This window comes from Grampus griseus (assembly GCF_964374135.1).
Source record: "Grampus griseus genome assembly, chromosome: 4".
In the NCBI taxonomy this organism is placed as follows: Eukaryota; Metazoa; Chordata; class Mammalia; order Artiodactyla; family Delphinidae; genus Grampus; species Grampus griseus.
Genome location: NC_138997.1, coordinates 77,534,873 through 77,556,389, shown reverse-complemented (window position 1 = coordinate 77,556,389; position 21,517 = coordinate 77,534,873). Strand labels below are relative to the sequence as shown.

The 21,517-nt window shown below is 38.1% G+C and overlaps 1 protein-coding gene across 3 annotated transcripts in view; it reads left to right on the top strand.

Moving 5' to 3' along the window:
* The window catches only part of GRXCR1 (glutaredoxin and cysteine rich domain containing 1), a gene marked incomplete at its 5' end in the record, with an annotated part of 283,593 nt that extends 264,396 nt beyond the window's left edge, over positions 1–19,197 (top strand). For 2 of the 3 annotated variants that reach the window (XR_014296687.1, XR_014296688.1), the window contains 2 exons: positions 7,726–7,791; positions 18,932–18,997. Coding sequence is in view for 1 of the 3 variants with exons in the window: in XM_082653740.1 (XP_082509866.1) it covers positions 7,726–7,791; positions 18,932–19,111 (246 nt within the window). Of the gene's footprint in view, positions 1–7,725; positions 7,792–18,931 lie in introns of all 3 variants that reach the window. The other variant, XM_082653740.1, reaches the window with a different exon arrangement.
* Between the last annotated feature and the right edge of the window lie 2,320 nt (positions 19,198–21,517).

The window sequence follows — 21,517 nt, the reverse complement described above, 5'->3', positions numbered from 1 at the left end:
CCTCATAGGGCTACATGTGTTCCCTGTAACCCTGTGTATTCATTCATTGTACTTTGTTAATTTATCAAGTTGACATTCCTGATGGTGATTAAGATGATCTGAGTTATGTAAAATAAACTGAAGTAAATGAAACCCAGAACTAAAGACTCCTGTACATCTCTGCCTGACTTGCCTACCCTTAGAAACCTCACTTAATCTTCAAGGTCCACATCAAATGCTACCAACATCAGAAAGTCTTTTCCATAAGCAGATCTTTTTTCCTCCCTGCTAGGATCTCCTGGCTCATCTTTTCTGCATCATTAACATTTGGCAGTTATTTCCCATTCTACATTGTGGGTTACTTGGTTGTGTGTTTACATAAAAAAAATTGTAATCTCCTAACGCTAGGGCCTTTTTATTTTTTAAATTAGTCTTTGTGTTTTCCACCCTACCCAGCACAAAGAGAAATCCAAGAAGTATTTTTTATGTGATGGTATTTCTGTTTGTCTTGTTGATGGATCAAAAATGAATTCCACACCTATTTGCCAGGGATATGATGTGAAAAAGGCAGATGTGGTCTCTGCCTTTGATTAGAAATAATAACTTTGGGGAAATGAGCTGCTGACTGGAGTGGTGAGCAGCCTTGCTGAGCATCAGAAGAGTGACCTAATACAGCTAATCTGCAAGGACTGGAAAGTGAATTACAACAGGAGAAAATCAGACTTCCATGCAGTGGATGCTTGATGCATTTTTATAAGCCTAAGCCGTGTGGCTGACAGTGTCTTGGTGCTTCGGCCAGATGTCAGACCTGAGACTCTGAGGTGGGAGAGCTGGGTTTAGGACATTGGCCCACCAGAGACCTCCCAGCCCCATGCAATATCAAATGGTGAAAGCTCACCCAGAGATCTCCATCTCAGTGCTAAGACCCAGCTCCACTCAACGACCAGCAAGCTACAGTGCTGAACACCCTATGCCAAAGAACTAGCAAGACAGGAACACAACCCCATCCATTAGCAGAGAGGCTGCCTAAAATCATATTAAGTTCACAGACACCCCAAAACACACCACCAGACGCAGTCCTGCCTACCAGAAAGACAAGATCCAGCCTCATCCACCAGAACACAGGCATTCGTCCTCTCACCAGGAAGCCTACAAAACCCACTGAATCAACCTTACCCACTGCGGACAGACACCAAAAACAATGGGAACTACAAACCTGCAGCCTGTGAAAAGGAGACCCCAAACACAGTAAGGTAAGCAAAATGAGAAAACAGAGAAATATACAGCAGATGAAGCAGCAAGGTAAAAATGCACCAGACCAAACAAATGAAGAGAAAATAGGCAGTCTACCAGAAAAAGAATTCAGAGTAACAACAGTAAAGAGGATCCAAAATCTTGGAAATAGAATGGAGAAAATACAAGAAACGTTTAACAAGGACTTAGAAGAACTAAAGAGCAAACAAACAATGATGAGAAACACAATAAATGAAATTAAAAATCCTCTAGAAGGAGTCAATAGCAGAATAACTGAGGCAGAAGAAAGGATAAGTGACCTGGAAGATTAAAATAGTGGAAATAACTACCGCAGAGTAGAATAAAAACAAAAAATGAAAAGAATTCAGGACACTCTCAGAGACCTTTGGGACAACGTTAAATGCACCAACATTTGAATTATAGGGGTACCAGAAGAAGAAGAGAAAAACAAAGGGACTGAGAAAATATTTGAAGAGATTATAGTTGAGAACTTCCCTAATATGGGAAAGGAAATAGTCAATCAAGTCCAGGAAGCACAGAGAGTCCCATACAGGATAAATCCAAGGAGAAACATGCCAAGACACATATTAATCAAACTATCAAAAATTAAATACAAAGAAAAAATATTAAAAGCAGCAAGGGAAAAGCAACAAATGACATACAAGGGAACCCCCACAAGGTTAACAGCTGATCTTTCAGCAGAAACTTGGCAAGCCTAAAAGGAGTGGCAGGACATATTTAAAGTGATGAAAGACAAAAACCTACAAACAAGATTACTCTACCCAGCAAAGATCTCATTGAGATTCAATGGAGAAATTAAAACCTTTACAAACAAGCAGAAGCTAAGAGAATTCAGCACCACCAAACCAGGTTTACAACAAATGCTAAAGGAACTTCTCTAGGCAGGAAACATAAGAGAAGGAAAAGACCTACGGTAACAAACCCAAAACAATTAAGAAAATGGTAATAGGAACATACATATCAATAATTACCTTAAATGTAAATGGAATAAATGCTCCAACGAACAGACATAGACTGGCTGAATGGATACAAAAACAAGACCTGTATATATGTTGTCTACAAGAGACCCACATCAGACCCAGGGACACATACAGACTGAAAGTGAGGGAATGAAAAAAGATATTCCATGTGAATGGAATTCAAAAGTAAGCTGGAGTAGCAATTCTCATATCAGACAAAATAGACTTTAAAATAAAGACTAATACAAGAGACAAAGAAGGACACTACATAATGATCAAGGGATCAATCCAAGAAGAAGATACAACAATTGTAAATATTTATGCACCCAACATAGGAGCACCTCAATACATAAGGCAAATGCTAACAGCCATAAAAGGGGAAATTGACAGTAACACAGTAATAGTAGGGGACTTTAACATTCCCACTTTCATCACTGGACAGATCATCCAAAACGAAAATAAATAAGGAAACACAAGGTTTAAATGACACATTAAACAAGATGAACTTAATTGATATTTATAGGACATTCCATCCAAAAACAACAGAATACACTTTCTTCTCAAGTGCTCATGGAACATTCTCCAGGATAGATCATATCTGGGGCACAAATCAAGCCTTGGTATATTTAAGAAAATTGAAATCGTATCCAGTATCTTTTCTGTCCACAATACTATAAGACTAGATATCAATTACAGAAAAAAATCTGTAAAGAATAGAAACACATGGAGGCTAAACAATACACTACTAAAGAACAAAGAGGTCACTGAAGAAATCAAAGAGGAAATCAGAAAATACCTGGAAACAAATGACAATGAAGACACGATGACCCAAAACCTATGGGATGCAGGAAAAACAGTTCTAAGAGGGAAGTTCATAGCAATACAATCCTACATCAAGAAACAAGAAAAATCTCAAATAAGTCACCTAACCTTAAACCTAAAGCAATTAGAGAAAGAAGAATTAAAAAAACCCTAAGTTAGCAGAAGGAAAGAAATCATAAATATCATATCAGAAATAAATGAAAAAGAAATGAAGGAAACAATAGCAAAGATCAATAAAACTAAAAGCTGGTTCTTTGAGAAGATAAACAAAATTTATAAACCATTAGCCAGACTCATCAAGAAAAAAAGGGAGAAGACTCAAATCAATAGAATTAGAAATGAAAAAGGAGAAGTAACAACTGACACTGCAGAAATACAAAGGATCATGAGAGATTACTACAAGCAACTATATGTCAAAAAAATGGACAACCTGGAAGAAATGGACAAATTCTTAGAAAAGCACATCCTTCCATGACTGAAACAGGAAGGAATAGAAAATATAAACAGACCAGTCACAAGCACTGAAATTGAAACTGTGATTAAAAATCTTCCAACAAACAAAAGCCCTGGACCAGATGGCTTCACAGGAAAATTCTATCAAACATTTAGAGAATATCTAACACCTATCCTTCTCAAACTCTTCCAAAATATAGTAGAGGGAGGAACACTCCCAAATTCATTCTACGAGGCCACCATCACCCTGATACCCAAACCAGACAAAGATGACAGAAAGAAAGAATACTAGAGCCCAATGTCACTGATGAACATAGATGCAAAAATCCTCAACAGAATACTAGGAAACAGATTCCAACAGCACATTTAAAGGACTATACACCATGATTAAGTGAGGTTTATCCCAGGAATGCAAGGATTCTTCAATATATGCAAATCAATCAATGTGATACACCATATTAACAAATTGAAGGAGAAAAACCATATGATCATCTCAATAGATGCAGAAAAAGCTTTCAACAAAATTCAACACCCATTTATAATAAAAACCCTCCAGAAAGTAGGCATAGAGGGAACTTACCTCAATGTAATAAAGGCCATATATGACAAACCCACAGCCAACATCGTTCTCAATGGTGAAAAACTGAAACCATTTCCACTAAGATCAGGAAAAAGACAAGATTGTCCACTCTCACCACTATTATTCAACGTAGTTTTGGAACTTTTAGCCACAGCAATCAGAGAAGAAAAAGAAATAGAAGGAATCCATATCAGAAAAGAAGTAAAACTGTCACTGTTTGCAGGCGACATGATACTATACATAGAGTATCCTAAAGATGCTACCAGAAAACTACTAGAGCTAATCAATGAATTTAGTAAAGTAGCAGGATACATAATTAATGCAGAGAAATCTCTTGCATTCCTATACACTAATGATGAAAAATATGAAAGAGAAATTAAGGAAACACTCCCATTTACCATTTCAACAAAAAGAATAAAATACCTAGGAATAAACCTACCTAAGGAGACAAAAATCCTGTATACAGAAAATCATGAGACACTGATGAAAGAAATTAAAGATGATACAACAGATGGAGAAATGTACCATGTTCTTGGATTGGAAGAAGCAACATTGTGAAAATGACTATGCTACCCAAAGCAATCTACAGATTCAATGCAATCCCTATTAGACTACCAGTGGCATTTTTCACAGAACAATAACAAAAAATTTCACAATTTGTATGGAAACATAAAAGACCCCGAATAGCCAAAGCAATTCTTGAGAAAGAAAAACAGAGCTGGAGTAATCAGGCTCCCGGACTTCAGACTATACTACTAAGCTACAGTAATCAAGACAGTATGGTACTGGCAGAAAAACAGAAATATAGATCAATGGAACAGGATAGAAAGTCCAGAGATAACCCCATGCACCTATAGTCCACCTACTTTACAACAAAGGAGGCAAGAACGTACAATGGAAAAAAGACACCCTCTTCATTAAGTGGTGCTGGGAAAACTGGAGAGCTACACGTAAAAGAATGAAATTAGAACACTCCCTAACACCATACACAAAAATAAACTCAAAATGGATTAAAGACCTAAATGTAAGGCCAGACACTATAAAACTCTTAGAGGAAAACTTAGGAAGAACACTCTATGACATAAATCACAGCAAGATCCTTTTTTACCCGCCTCCTAGAGTGATGCAAATAAAAACAAAAATAAACAAATGGGACCTAATGAAACTTAAAAGTTTGCACAGCAAAGGAAAGCACAAATAAGACGAAAAGACAACCCTCAGAATGGGAGAAAATGTTTGCAAACAGAGCAACTGACAAAGGATTAATCTCCAAAATATACAAGCAGCTTATGCCGCTCAATATCAGAAAAACAAACAATCCAATCCAAAAATGGGCAGAAGACCTAAATAGACATTTCTCCAAAGAAGATATACAGATTGCCAACAAACACATGAAAGGATGCTCAACATCACTAATCATTAGAGAAATGCAAATCAAAACTACAATAAGATATCACCTCACACCAGTCAGAATGGCCATCATCAAAAAATCTAGAAACAATAAATGCTGGAGAGGGTGTCGAGAAAAGGGAACCCTCCTTCACTGTTGGTGGGAATGTAAATTGATACAGCCACTATGGAGAACAGTATGGAGGTTCCTTAAAAAACTGAAAATAGAACTACCATACGACCCAGCATTACCACTCATGGGCATATACCCTGAGAAAACCATAATTCAAAGAGTCATGTACCACAATGTTCATTGCAGCTCTATTTACAATAGCCAGCACATGGAATCAACCTAAGTGTTCATCGACAGATGAATGGATAAAGAAGATGTGGCACATATACACAATGGAATATTACTCAGCCATAATAAGAAACGGAATTGATTTATTTGTAGTGAGGTGGTTGGACCTAGAGTCTGTAATACAGAGTGAATTAAGTCAGAAAGAGAAAAACAAATACCTAATGCTAACACATATATATGGCATCTAAAAAAAAATGTTTCTGAAGGACCTAGGGGCAGGACAGGAGTAAAGACATGGACGTAGAGAATGGACTTCAGCACATGGGGAGGGGGAAGGGCAAGCTGGGATGAAGTGAGAGAGTGGCATGGACATATATACACTACCAAATGTAACATAGATAGCTAGTGGGAAGCAGCCACATAACACAGAGAGATTAGCTTGGTGCTTTGTGACCACCTAGAGGGGGTGAGATAGGGAGGGTGAGAGGGAGATGCAAGAGGGAGGAGATATGGGGATACATGTATACCTATAGCTGATCCACTTTGTTATACAGTAGAAACTTACATACCACTGTAAAGCAATTATACCTCAATAAAGATGTTATAGAAAAAAAAAAAAAAGAACCACACCATGCTGGCACCCTAATCTTGGACTTCCCACCTCTAGAACTGTGAAAAATAAATGTCTGTTTTCTTTAAAAGAAAAAAAAAAGAGAAAGAATAACTTCTTCCTTCTATGGCCTCTATGACTGCATGTTGAGAAGTAGAGTGGGAGAAGGTAAGAAGAGGCTGGAAAGGAAAGGAAAATGGGGTAGTTCAAAGAAACATGATTAGTTTGTTGGAAAGTGCGTACATCATCCCAGTTCTCATTTTCACAGTAAAGTTGTTTTTTTTTTTAAAAACATCTTTATTGAAGTATAATTGCATTAGAATGGTGTGTTAGTTTCTGCTTTATAACAAAGTGAATCAGCTATACATATACATATATCCCCATATCTCCTCCCTCTTGCATTTTTAGGTAAAGTTCACTTTTTTTCTTTTTTTTTTTTTGCGGTACGTGGGCCTCTCACTGTTGTGGCCTCTCCCGCTGTGGAGCACAGGCTCCGGACGAACAGGCTCAGCGGCCATGGCTCACGGGCCCAGCCGCTCTGTGGTATGTGGGATCTTCCCGGACCGGGGCACGAACCCGCGTCCCCTGCATCGGCAGGCAGACTCTCAACCACTGCACCACCAGGGAAGCCCAGGTTCTCATTTTTAAGTAGAGTCTTACTCCATTGACTCTGGAGTAATTCCCCTGTCTGTGTTCAAATTCCCACTCTGCTTTCTCTCTGGGTGACCTTGCAATTGTTATTTAATCTCACAGAGGCTCAATTTCTACCATTAAGTGAGCCTAGCACATCAGATTAGATGATGTTGGATGCCTGGCTCCTAATATGTGCTTAATTACTGTGGGTGGTTATTACTTTTATTATCATTATCACTATTATTAGCTGCTGTTATCTTAATAGCATTAAGGAGGGCATGTCCTTAAGGACATGGATTCTAAGGATTCTGAGTGGGGCATGTCCAGGACTGCCTGGAACAGGGCAGAGGCAGCCCAGGCTGGGGATTTGCTCAGAGGCTTCCTTTCCCAGGTGGCTGGCTTAGGGTCCCTGAACAGCTCTGAAGAGTGTGCTGGAACCTTCCATCTCGGGACTTCGTCTGACAGGCATGGATGGACTTCCCAGTACTCACCTTCTGCTGGCAGTCCTCCTTTTGCCCACAATTAGCCTTACTAGATGGGAGAGTATGTGAAAGGAGAGAGAAATTTCCTCTCCTCTTTGGCCTCCTGGCTCTGAGTTTACTTAGATCTGAAGGGAAAAAGCCTGTTCAGTATTTTGTGAGTTAAACTTTCCTGGCTAGAACTTTGTTTTCTCAAATACTAACAAAATGGATTTTCTTTCTCCCCTACCCTCTCTTGTTAATAGGGTGCTGAGAAAATTTTGTCAATGAATGAATCAGGAGAACTGCAAGACCTCTTAACCAAAATTGAGGTAATTGTGCTTTTAGCAACTTATTTTTAGTAATCAAAACATTCAACACACTCTGATTGTAATTGAGTTTTCCTAATTGAATTTTTCTCTGTGTTCTTACAAATATGTAACAGGATACATGTGGCGGTTTTAATTTGCTACCACCTACGGTGAGATTTCCTCCAGCTAGAGTGACTTTAGTGTTAGTGTCTAACAACCTCGTAGTATTAGGTGAAAATTCCAGTAGGCTTTATTAGAGCCTAATTCTCTGTTATAGAGATGTTGATGAGGTGTTTCATGTCAGGCCGTTATCTTGAAGCACATATAAAATTTTTTATTTAAATTATTTTATTTTTCCTACAGACCAGCTCATCATTTCTAAAGATTAGAGAAAAAGTTATTTCTCCAAAAGTGCACCTTTTAATTTTGTTCCTATATTTATGATGACAACATCTGAGAAATACTTATTCAAATATATGATGTATCAAATGAATATGCAACCAGGAAACCCTTAATACCTCTCTGCTCCAGTATTTTATCAGCCTACTTCTCTCTATATGTAGGATAAAATATATATATTTTTTATAGTCTAAACTGGGACACCTTGAGAGTGAAAAGGGTGCATTAATAATTATTCTGTGGCAGTGAACCTGAACCCAGACTTTCCCAGGGGAACTATGCAATATGGTTACATGGTATCTATTGTGCCACGCCAGCTCTTTTTGGTCCAATCTCCTTTGCTGACCTCATTTCTGATTCTCTACCATTCCTTCCACTTCGTGGTTTTTTACCACCATTCCTTTGTGCAAGCCTGCTATTGTTCCATTTCCTCATTCCCCTTCACCATCTTCAAGGCGCATCTGCAGTATCACCTCTTCCCCACATCATTCCTGATCTCTCACACCTTTGCATTCCTGTATCCCTCTTTTTCTTAGGTGCTTATCAAAGTCTTTTAATTTTTGTATTACTTGTCTTTGGGCATTTAATTCATGTCCCAAATGAACTATATACTACTTGGTGTTAGGAATCATGTTTTATTCATATAGTAATTTTACCGAGAAAGACAAACACAATGAGGGTGTGTACTTGATAATCTAAAATTCCTCTCAGCTCTAAAATCTGTATGGGTGGGTTCATTTCTTTCCTTTTGTCCCTGTACTCTACTCCAACTCCATGAAACCATCAATTTGGGTTAATATGTATGTTTTATTTAAGTGATTTAACTTGGTTAATATGTATTATTATTTTCTCTGCACATTTTTACTCTTACAAATGATGTCATGTAATGTACCTAATTGTGTTTCAAATTATTTTCTTAGGCACTATGCTTCTAAGAACCATCGATATTGCTATGCGAACCTTTAATCCATTTCTTCTAACTGCTGTGTACTTTCCCACAACATCACTGTTGAATAGAACTTCCTTTGATGATGGAACTTTTTTATATCTGTACTATCCAAAACAGTAGTCACTGGCTGCATGTGGCTGTTGAACGCTTAGCATGTAGCTAGTGCGACTGAAGAACTGAATTTTTAATTTTATTTAACTTTACTTGATTTAAGTTTAAATTCAAGTCAAGTAAAATTAAATACAAATTTTAAAATAAATAAACTAATTAACCATATCTGACCAATGGCTCCTACTTTGGACAATGCAGCTGCATGGAGCCCACCCAGTATTTTTTATCTACTCATTTTTTCCACTGATGTCCTCTAACTTCTCCCTCAAACAAACAGTGCTGCAAGGAGCAACCTTGACCGTGTTTGCTTGTGGATTTCTCTGAGAGTAGGAATCACTGGGTAATAGCTTATGCATATCCCCAGTTTTTCAGGTAGTGCCAGATGGCTCTCCATGATGCTTGCAGCATCCAACACTCCCTCCTGTGGAGAAAGCGGTTTCATATGTTCCCACATTCCTGGCAATGTTTTACATCGTTCTCCAATTTTCTGTTGTCTGATTTTTGCCAGGGTAGTAGGTATAGAGAGATATTGCCTTATCATTTTAATTAATGTTTTTCTGATAACCATTGAGTTTGGGCATTTCCTTGTATGCTTGTTAAATTTTTAAATTTCTTCTTCTGTAAGTTGTGTATTCTTATCCTTGCCCATGAAAAGTGTTGGAACTGTCTTTTTTGTTGTTGTTGTTGATTCTCAAAAGATCCTTCTATATTCTAGATATTAGCTTTTTTTTTTTTTTTTTGCGGTACGCGGGCCCCTCACTGTTGCGGCCTCTCCCACTGCGGAGCACAGGCTCCGGACGCGCAGGCTCAGCGGCCATGGCTCACGGGCCCAGCCGCTCCGCGGCATGTGGGATCTTCCCGGACCGGGGCACGAACCCGTGTCCCCTGCATCGGCAGGCAGACTCTCAACCACTGCGCCACCAGGGAAGCCCCCTGTGCCAATTTTTTTATTATAGTAAATCCCCATATGTACCTGGGTCTTTGTCTGAGCTTTCTAATCCGTTCCATTGCTCTATTTGTTCCTGTTGTATCAATATCCTACTGTTGTTATTTCTGTAATTTAAAAGCATCTTTTAGAGTCTTATAAAGTGAATGTCCCTCATTACTCTTCTTTTTAAAGGTTGACGATTGACTTAGCTATTCATAGACTTTATTCTTTTGAGTCTATAATTTCTTAATTCTGCAACTTGATTAACACCACCATGCTATATATTAACATAACCTCTCTCTTTCTCTCAGCTCAAAGAATTTTGAAAGAGGATTTTATGCTCTTCATTAAGTCTGTCTCAATTCTACAGATGACATAAATAAGCCAGAAACATTTAAAACTATTCTTAATGTTGAAATATATACAATAGTACGGTACTGGCTTCTACCGTTCATAGGATTTATAAGGTGTTATAACTCTGTTGGGCTGCTTTGTCCATATAACAAAACTGGTAGAGAATTTGCAGCCATCCAGAAAGCCCTGAACTCTGCCTGTGAGGGACCTGGGGTTTAAGGCAAACTCACCCAGGCAAAGAGACTGGCCTTGGAGAAGCAGTTGGAAGAACCAGGAAAAGTGAATAAAGGACAAGATTCAGATCCAAACCCATTCCATTCTTCTGGTTGGCTTTTGGCAATGAAACAGGAGTTTAATATTCCTGAGGTAGGAAACATTGGAGTCCTTACTAAGTAGCAAGTAATATTCTTGGTATTATACGTATTAAGTTATTGAAACGTTACAATAACTCTGCAAGGTGGGTTCTATTATTATCCTTGCTTTACAGACAAGAGAATGGAGGCACAGAGGATTAAATCACTTGCTCCAGACCTTACAAATAGTGTTTGATTCATGATTTTAATGAGCCTGACTCCATAATCTTAACCATGAATCTATGCGGCCATCACTCTCAAATTAAGTGTCATGTAGGTATCTGGGAAATCTGATCAAATGTGGCAGGACCCAAGGCCCAGATGAGAAGTTTACTGGGAGGTAGGCAGAGTACTAGATCCAGGAAACAGACTGAATTTTAACACTTGGATCTTATGCTAGTGTGGCATTGTGGAAGAGGGGAAAATTGGCAATAACTTCGGAGAGAAACCAGACAGCTCCTACTAAGTTCTAATTTGCTGTTACTTGGGTGCTGCATAATTCATCACCCTGGTCTTTGTAATTCAGGCCCCAGTTTTCAGCAGTTACCCCAGTAATGACGAGGAAACAGGCTTAGCATCTGCAGCTGGGTCATCAGAAACGGTGTCAGCAAATCAAATTTCAAGTTTTCTGGCCCAAGAATTCTAGCATACTTCCCATCTAAGTGAAAAATGCTCGGGGAACCTGAGGGGGCCTGATTCGCTGATGAAGACTTGTCAGTGGCCTCAAACATGAGGAGCTGGCCAAAAGCAGCAGAAGCAAGTGAAATATGGCGATAGCTGGTATGAGACTTGGATTTAATAAGGCTACCTGTACCAGTGCGGGTTCTGCTCCTGGGACAGTTTGCAGGGGATCTTCCCAGTAACATATGAGCTCTGCATGGACACAGATTCTTGCCTATTTTGTTCTGTTCTTTACCTCTAGCGCCTAGAACAGGAATTGGAAAATAATGGGCACTCAATAATTATTTGTTGAGTGAATAGATGAATGAATCCTCTTTCATCCAAGGTTTTTTTTTTTGTCTGTTTTGTTGTTTGTTTGTTTGTTTTTGAGAAGCCAAAGCAGTTAATCAATGAAAAAGAAGAGAAAAAGAATTATTTTATGTAAGAGAACACTTGGGTGAAAAAGATGAATAAAATCACCATTGGGGGGTAAAATTTATTTATATATTTACGTATTTACTTATATAAATAAACAGGCTAAAGATCAAAAGCGAAGAGATGTCTAAGGATTTCCCCCAAACAATAACCGAGATGGATAGCTGATCCTGATGTTTCCCACACAGAGGAAGTCAGGGCATCCCTGAGATGATTAGCAATCACCTTGTTATGGCAGGTACTGGATTAAAGATCTCAGATGGTAGAGAAGCTCTAAGTAAGCTTCTGCCTTGCTGTTTCTTTTAAAGATATGAGCAAACATTTTGTTGTCATTGCTGGTGAGATTGCCAACATAGTGTCCACTTTTGTACATTTTTCCTTGTAAAGCCTGATTTGTTATTTATGAAGAACAGAGGTAAGATTCCCATCTATACACTGAGGATGCTGGAAGTGGCACAGGCTGTCTGTACAAGGCATTGGAGCTATCAAAGACTGGCCTGACCCTCCCTGGAGAAGCACCATTCCGGGTGATGTTGCTTCTCTGTGGGGTGGATGGCCGCAGCATGTTCAGAGACTACAGCAGCAGAGTACCACCTACTCACCTGGGAAATCAGGCCAAGTGCTCTGGCTGCCTATCTCTGGAATTGGAACATCTTTTTAAGTAGGGTTGTGGCAGTACATCCCATTGGGTCAAGAATCAGACTCGTCCATCTGGCTTATGCATTCGGGAATATAAGCAACAAATTTCCTCTGTGTCAGCATTTTGTTCAGGGGCTTCTTTCCCAGCTCTGCAAATTGAGAATGCTAGGAACTCTAATTATCAGGAACGATTCTGTTTATTAAGAGCTAGGTCAGACAGAGAGTCGTTTATTAGGCACTTAACAAGAATTTGCTGAATTAAATTATTGAATATAGTTTAAAACAAAATACATAGAAAAAGGTGAGTCATCCAGAGATGATTATATGCCAAGTGTTCACTCTTTGATAATCTGTTACATGGAGTGAGTCTGCTTCATAGACAAGCTGGATGATGGGGTTTATGGTCGTGGAGACTCAGATAAGTTGCTTCCTCTTTGGTAAAATACTTAAGAGATTTTCTAGCTCTCCTAAAATAAGGTTAGATGATCTGAGTTCAGAAATAAGAAGTGCATTCATTTCCTGATCTTGAAGAAAACACAGAAGACCCTTGATCTTAGCATCCTGTTCCTATGTTATATAACAGCAAAAACTCTTTATATTTATGAAATTTGAGTTTGTGCTACAAAGGAAACCCATTTGACAATCATTCATGAACTCCCCCCTTGTCCCCTTGGTCCTTTGTTAGAGACTAGGGAATGCTTGGGGGCTTCAGTTCAGATGACTGCAGTATGGAGTGGACGTATTCAAAGACCACAAATAAATTTCCTAAAATAAAATTAATATATGAATACAAAAAGCTACATCATCATTTTTAAATGGAATCACAAATAGACCAAGGCCATCCTCAAATAATGTCGTCAGAATCTCTGCAACACTATGATGAGATCTGCCTTTTACTCAAAGGGTTGTTGAGAAGATTTAATGAGTGAATCATGTAAAGTGAATAGAACATTGCCTGGTATGTAGTAACCACTCAATAAGATTCGTCATTATTCATCATTATTTCACTAATAAATCCTTATTTGTAGCTGAGAGCTACTACTAAGAGAACAGGGAGGTCCCTGGTTCACTGCTATATCCCCTACACCTTGCACAGTTCCTGGCAATGTGGACTAATTTGTGGAATGAGACCACTGAGTTTTATTTTTTTAAATTCCCTTGCCAAGAATATATGAACAGAAAGAGGTAAAAGGGAGGATGATTTTGCACTCCTTTTTTCTTGAATTCCACCCCCAAGGGACAGGCCTCTACCCAAACCACTATTCAGAAAAGGGGCACTCCGTAGATTTAGTTCTCTTACTGGGTGCTATTCGCAGCCAGGTCTGCATGGTTTCAAGCTTTGCTGGGCTCCAGGACACTGAAGAGCTACCCTAGATTTCTTAATTGCTTGAAGGTCAAAGTGTCTCTTGTTAACCTCTTCATTGAAAGTGGAAGTCTGTTTTGTTACTACCAATAATGACTATTGTTAACTTCAGTTATTCCTGCTTCCTCCAACCTGGAACACTGTTCAAATTCGGGGAATTTTTTAGCTCTTTTTCCATCTTGCACTGAGGGCAAAGCTGTCTACTGAGGTATTGGACTTAGGGCACAGGAACATGTAGTATAAGCCAGCTCTTTCTCATTGTTGGAACTCTTTTACGTTGGAACCGGAGTTCCAATATAACAAAAGCGCTCTTTGAAGGAGATGGCTAGGAATGACTGAATTATTTACTATTATTAGAAGAACAAGTGGAATAGCTTATACTGGGTGATGTAACAGGAATAGAATTTCTGGAGGCTAGTGGAACACTGGGGGAGCCTTAGTGGGTCCCCTCAAGACCCACTCCCACCCCCACCCCACTTCTGCTTCATTTGCAGCATTTATCCTTTTAACGGTTTTATGTTTTGGGAATCCCATGTAATATATTATTTGGGAAAAAATGGATGTAAGTAAAGGTTGAAAACTACTCTTAAAGAGGAAAGGGCATGCATATAGTTCTTGAAGAGAGTTCTCTAATTTCTAATTTTCAAATTCCACTGTGACCTGAACATTTTTTTTAACTCATTAAGAGACTTTGTTTCATCATTTGTGAAATGAGATAGTCTCTATTACGTCAGGTTCGTGTGAGAATTGGATATAGACACTACATCCTGTGTAAGCTATCCCTTTCCTCTCCCAAGTTTATGGCTGAAACAGCTAATTTTTCCTGAGTGGAAGTGGCCTCAGAATCTTTCCAATACTGTGCTCCAAGACATCAGAATTTGCACGTGAATTGAAACACATTTACTCTCCCTTTCTTACAGTGGTAACACTTTAGACCAGAAGACTAAATATAGAAGTGTTTAAATAAAATGACTCTATGAATGGTAGAAAATGGTTGTGTCATGTGACCACAAGCAATTTAACTTGAGGCAGCAGTTAATAAAAATCTCTTCAAATAAGGATTTATTAGTGAAATAATAACTAATCATGTCTTGTTAAGTAGCTACAATGTGCCAGGCAATATTCTATTCACTTTACATGAATTAACTCATTAAATTGTTGAGACAATTTAATGAGTGAATTAAAGTAAAAGACATATCTTTTAAGTAAAAGACATATCTCATCATGGCATTGCACAGATTCTGACATTGTTTTATTTTATTTATTTATTTTTTTCTTATTATTATTCTATTACTTCCTGTTCTTGATCAGTTGAATCAACTGATTTTACCATCTTACAAATATAAAATTAACAGATGTTTTAGAATACAAAGAAATAACCATCGTAACTGAAGTGACCATCTGTAATGGTTAATGACTCTTCCATGGGCTTTTCCCATTTGGAAAGCTTGAAGGCAAAGAAAGATATACTAGATCCAGTCTGCTTAAAGTATGGACTACAGCACTGAGTAATCTAATGAAAAGTTCTGTCTCTAAATTTCAAATTGACAGCCAAATTTAAACTGAGTTTGAGACAACAGAGCTTGACAATTTCTGGTATGTTCATTGTGCTGGTAAACAAATGGCTGGAGATTCCTGGGGAGAAACTCTGTGACCACCAGTTTGCAAGTGATGATGTTATTTTAGAATGACCTTGGTCTATTTGTGATTCTCTCTAGAAAGAACAATGTGGCTTTTAGTATTTATATATTAACTTCATTTTAGAAAATTTATTTTTTCTGAATTGTGGAGAAACTTTAAGAAAGAGCAGACTCATTATATATTTAACATTTAATATTTTGACCCTTTGAAAGTAATTTTTGTAAATCATGTTCCAGGCCCATGATATAAGATAATGTTACCAAACCAAACTTGGGTCCACTCACCCATGCAGTAAAGCCAATCTACTGATACTGGCGTGTGGTAAAGGAAAGTACAACGTTTATCGTAAGGTGCCCAACATGGGGCCAAGCAAGGAGTATGGGCAGCTCATGCTCAAAAGATCCAAACTCCCCAGTGGCCTTCAGGGAAGGGTTTTTAAAGACAAAGTGAGGGAGAGGGTCACAGAGTGCCTGATCAGCTCGTGAACATCCTCCTGATTGGTTGGTGGTGAGGTAACAGGGTGGTATTTTGGGAGTTAACATCATCAACCTTCTGGTTCCAACCTGTCTGGAGTCTACATACTGGAGGTCAGCATGCAGTTAACGTCTTCCACCTCGTTGGCAGTGGGGGGTCTTAGTATCTGCAAAACAACTCCAGGATATGGCTCAGGATATTATCTTTAGCCCTTGAGGAGGAACTAAAGGTCGTTGACTTTGTTTTATGGCTAGACTATTATTATTTTGTCTTGCCTAACTGTTTTCATTTGTTTCCGCATTTTCTCACTTCTCTGATTAAATTTGCTCTTTGGAACTCAGGGAAGGCCTAGGAGGCTAAAGCTTTTCTATAAACAAGAGCCAGGGGATGGGGTGGGGAGGTGTCTGTCCCCAGGAAGGTTCTGCAGGGTCCTGCTCAGTTTCAATAATTTTTAATTGTGTTGCATTGCGTTATCATTTTGGGTTCTCTGTGTTTAGAGCCTGGTGTTTGGAGTGAGTGACATCACTGGTGAATGAACCTAGGAAGCTTCCTAGTGCTCACATGTATTCTAGCTTTGTTGTTCTTTGCTTGCCATTGCAGATATATTTTATGGGAAAGCTATTCAAGAATTTGAAAATACTGAAACATATTTATACTGGTTGTTAAGATATTAAAATAATTTATACTGGTTGGTAAATAGCTGCTACCCCAAGACTCCCAAGAAGCTCTCCTCTTCCCTGTCAGCAACTCCCCTGTGAGGATTGCCAGGTACAATATAGGATGTCCACTTACATTTAAACCTGTTGTAAATTATGAATAATTTTTTTAGTTTAAGCATGTCCCATAAAATATTTGGCACATACTTATATAAAAATTTATCTGTGGTCTGTCAGAAATTCAAATTAACTGGGCGTCCCAGTTTTTTAAATTGCAAAATCTGATGATCCCACTCTACTTGGAATCCAGTCCTATTTACAATCCAGCACTAATGGGTGAAGTCCTGGATTCAGGGCCCTATTAGTCCTTTCTGACTAGTTGGTGTTCTTTCGTACAAGTCATTAAATTTTTTTTAACATAATCTCTAGCATGGCTTTAATGCATGTCAATGGCCTATCTACTGTATCATATTCTTTCTAAAATTTGATAAGAATAGCATTACTTACTAATTCTCTATGTTTTGCTTTTAGACTACACTCTTTTTTCACTGTTTTTGTTTTTACTGAAAGTTTTTTTTTCTAAAGACATTTTTATATCATGCAAAATTTAAGTCTGGTACACCATTTTTTGGTCAACCTTGCACAAAGAAATGACAAAAACCCAGTTACAAAGAAACTAAATTACTACATACAATCTAACTTTTTAGAAGAGCTTTGGGTATCTACAAACTTGACAACATTCCTTGTTTGTGTCATTCAGACTGGCAATCACTACTTTCCATCAAGGTAATTCTGTGTTACTAAAAATAAGATATTCCATGGATTTTACCATCTTGATATAATAGCAAAGTCAAATGGTAACTGTAAACAAATCTTACTATATACAGAATATGCATCTCTGAAGAGTAGTCTGGGAATATATAAATTTTAAAGCAATCATATCCTTAATGTTTGTTTCCCAAAGTACATTCCACAGGGTACTGATTATGAGAAAATTATAGTTGTTTTCTGGGAAAAGGTTTCTTGCCAGGGACATGGTAGATTAAACCTAGTTAATCGGTTACCTTTTCAGTTGGATTTTTTGGAGACTTTATTAAGTACAGTTGTGAACTTCCAGGGAAAATCTGTATGTATGTCTAAGTATGTAAGGTATGTTTGAGTGTGCTTGTGTGTGTGCGTGTGTGTGTCTGTGTCTACATTTCCCAAGCTTACTTTAGCAATTACTCTTGTCACAAAGGTGGGCTTTCAAACATTGCTGCAAATTCCTATTTTGCAAGTCAGAAGCTTGGTATTAACTCACGTTCTCTTTGTATTCATTCTGTAATCGATCCTAATCTCCCCCCAGCAAGTGGATGCCGCTAGTAGACTCCAGTAAAGGTCACATGCTCAAAAAAGCAAATAGAAATACGTATGGATAATTTTCAAAATATCCTTAACATCCTTGCTAGTTAATTTCATTATACTTTCATGTGTACTTTACTTTTACTTGAGGTAGAAAGGCTGATAGCTACTGTGGGTAATTTTACAGACTTGGATAAATGTCTTAAGATTTCTATGCCTGTTTCTTTAAATATAAAATGAGGATAATGTTGCTTGAATTAGCTGCTTTACAGAAGAAGGTGTCAGTGTGTGTGAAGGGTGGGATGAGGGAAGACTCTATATAGTCATGCATTTGAAAGTGCTTTTAAAAATACAAAGCATTATTCACACGTGCAGTATGATGATGGATCTTCGGTTGACAGTGGCTCATCCACTCCAGCTTTTAGTTTTCCGATTTTCCATACTCACTATTAGTCCTACTATTCTATAAACAAAGATATAAAACTGTGACGTGATACTAAAGGGAAAGTTACAGTATTTTCCTTTAATGCAAATGACCATTTCCTGAACTACTTGATTTGTAAATATGTGCTTTCATAGGATGGATTTCTGGAAGTGTGTGCCCTTTAACCTAAAAGGTACCAGCCCTTACACACCAAGGTTATGCTATTGATGGCCGTCAATGAGATAATGAAGGAAACTTCAGTTAGTGTATTCCCTGCGTCTATTGTATATCAATGGTAGGTGATTTCAGGTCCCCAGCCATATTATGCCGATATTGTTTTATGACCATCCACAGTACAGAAAGACAGGAGGGCTGATGGAGTTGTCATGCTAACACATGTTCTATCCTCTCTTGTCCCCCCGCCACCTATCCAGAGAGTGCAGCATCCACACGAGTGTCCCTCCTGTGGAGGCTTCGGCTTTCTTCCGTGCTCCATCTGCCACGGGAGCAAAATGTCAGTGTTTCGAAACTGCTTTACGGACTCTTTCAAGGCCCTGAAGTGCACGGCTTGCAACGAGAATGGCCTTCAGCGCTGTAAGAGCTGTGTTGGTTAAACAGAGCTCCCACCCATGGGGCGCCTGGTTTCATTGACTGAAAGCAATAATTTGGTTTATACTTTTTTTAAAAAAATGGCTATGTTTCTGGATTAATCAATAAACTTTGTTTATTAGAATTTCCTTTGTTTGGAGCTTTTGCTGTGACCACTTTCACTGATGTTTTAAATAAATGTTTATTCAACCGCTACTATGTGCCAAGCCCTGTGCTAGACCCTGGTTTCTAATTGGAATTAATGGAGGGCCTGATAAAATTCCAAGATATCCAAAGTCTGGTTCCTTATGTGTGTTTGATTTTCTAAAGAAAATATACAATGTATCCAATGGTGTCTATTGCAATGCCACCCTATTGTTTAGGATGAGTTAATTCAACTCTCCAGATGCATACATTTTATGTGAGCCTCAGCTGTAGGGAAGAAGAGAGCTCTGGGTAGTGGGAAAGAATATGATCTTACTTATACTTAAGGAGTAAATTATTTTTAAAGCTGTAAAGTAGTCTTGGAGCTGATGATATTAATGATAAATTATTAATGTTATCCGATGAATTTCTTAGTGATGATACAAAAGCTGCCAGAAGACTTATCTGGATTTATTGTTTTAAACATCTGCTTTGTGCTATTGTCCCTGAAAACCCTGCGGAAAGATGCTGTTATGGTTCTCTTGAGCTGGACACAAAATATTACATAGTTTGAAAACATAGTAGACGATATCAGCAAAGTGGACAAAAGGAATTTCTGCTATAATTATTAGCTGATGCCTACCTGTACATGTGTCTGTACTCTGATGGATTCCCTTATGAATGGTTTTAACAAATCACCTTCACTATATCTGTGATAAGGTAATTAAAACATTTTACATCTTGGTTTTGCAAAAAGCTATAAATATTTACCGAGTACTTTCTAATCATCCAGGCGTAGTAGAAGGCATGGTTTCTACTTTCATGGAGCTCACACTCTAAGAAAGAAGGAAGTATTAAGCAAATAATCATAAGCAAGGTGAGTCTTATAAATACTACACAAATGGTACCGTGTGCTCTGGGAATGTGTGGCAGGAGGGCCAACCTAGATGAGTTAGAAAACGGTAAGAATAGACTTTGTTGAGCAACTGATATTTAAGCAGAGACATCATGGGTAACTGGTCAACTAATTAGTCACAGAACAAGGGGGATAATACTTCAGGTAGAGGAATAGCATGTTTGGGGACTCTAAGATCAGATAAAAGTTGTTTGTTTGAGTGTTGGTGTGGATATGCATAACTTAAACTCATACATTGCTAATGAGAATGTTAAATGGTACAACCACTTAGGAAAGCCATCTGATTGTTTCTAATAAAGGTAAAGATATGCTAATTGTATGCTCAGCAATTTTACTGCTACTTATTTATTCAAGAGAAATAAAAACATATGTCCATACTTTATAAGAGTTTCATGGAAGCTCTATTCATGATAGCCAAAAAGCAGAAAGATTTCAGACACCAATGACAGGAGAAATGATAAGCAAACTGTAGTATATTAATACAGGTACACACTTCCTAGGAGTAAAAAGGAACAAGCTATTGATTCTAGCAATAATATGGATGAATCTTAAAAACATTTTATGAATAAACTTAGCCAGATACAAAGGGTATGTACTATGTGATTCCATTTATATGAAGCTATAGAATAGGCAAAATTAATCTATAGAATGGCTGCCTCACAGTGGGGAGGGGACCGGAGGAGGAAATTAAATATGAACAGAACTAAGACAGTGGTAGAGTTATGGCTAGTTGAGAGTAGATTTCCCCTCTGTCAGGAAAAATGAGTTTCTTGCATCAATGAACAGTTTCTCATCACAATTCCAATACGGTCCTGAGATTCTAGAATTAAGTAGTAAGGCCTGTCCAAAAGTTCCTGACTACTCAGGCCTTGGCTATGTTTTTGCAAATCCAACCATAGTCCCAGTGTCCTCTTGTCTGGGGGTACATTCAGGATGGAGAAATACAACAGTCCAAGAAGTTCTAATTTTCAGGCCCCATCTTGGACTATGGGTTCAGAGGACAAAAACTCGCTGACTTTCAACTGTGTTCATGAGGCATTTGTTTTGCTTTCTATCTTTATTCTGTTTTTCATGTACTGGCATTGAACTAAAGTGTTATGTTCTCTGCTAGTTATTGGTGAGTCTAAAGAAGAGCATTATGAAAGAGTGATGAAATTTAAAAGAAAATCTTAGACATCTTGTAGAATTGCAGAAGTTAATGAGAGAAAGAGGCTCAGAAAATAAGCTCGTAATAGGCTTATTTAAACATAAATTTGTGTTAACTTTCAGAGAGAACTTGGTTTAGACGCTTCACATCTGTCTGCTTCAGTCTTATAAAGTGTAAATGTGAGGTAATTAAACCTGATATATTTATTCTGCACCGTTGTTGTGT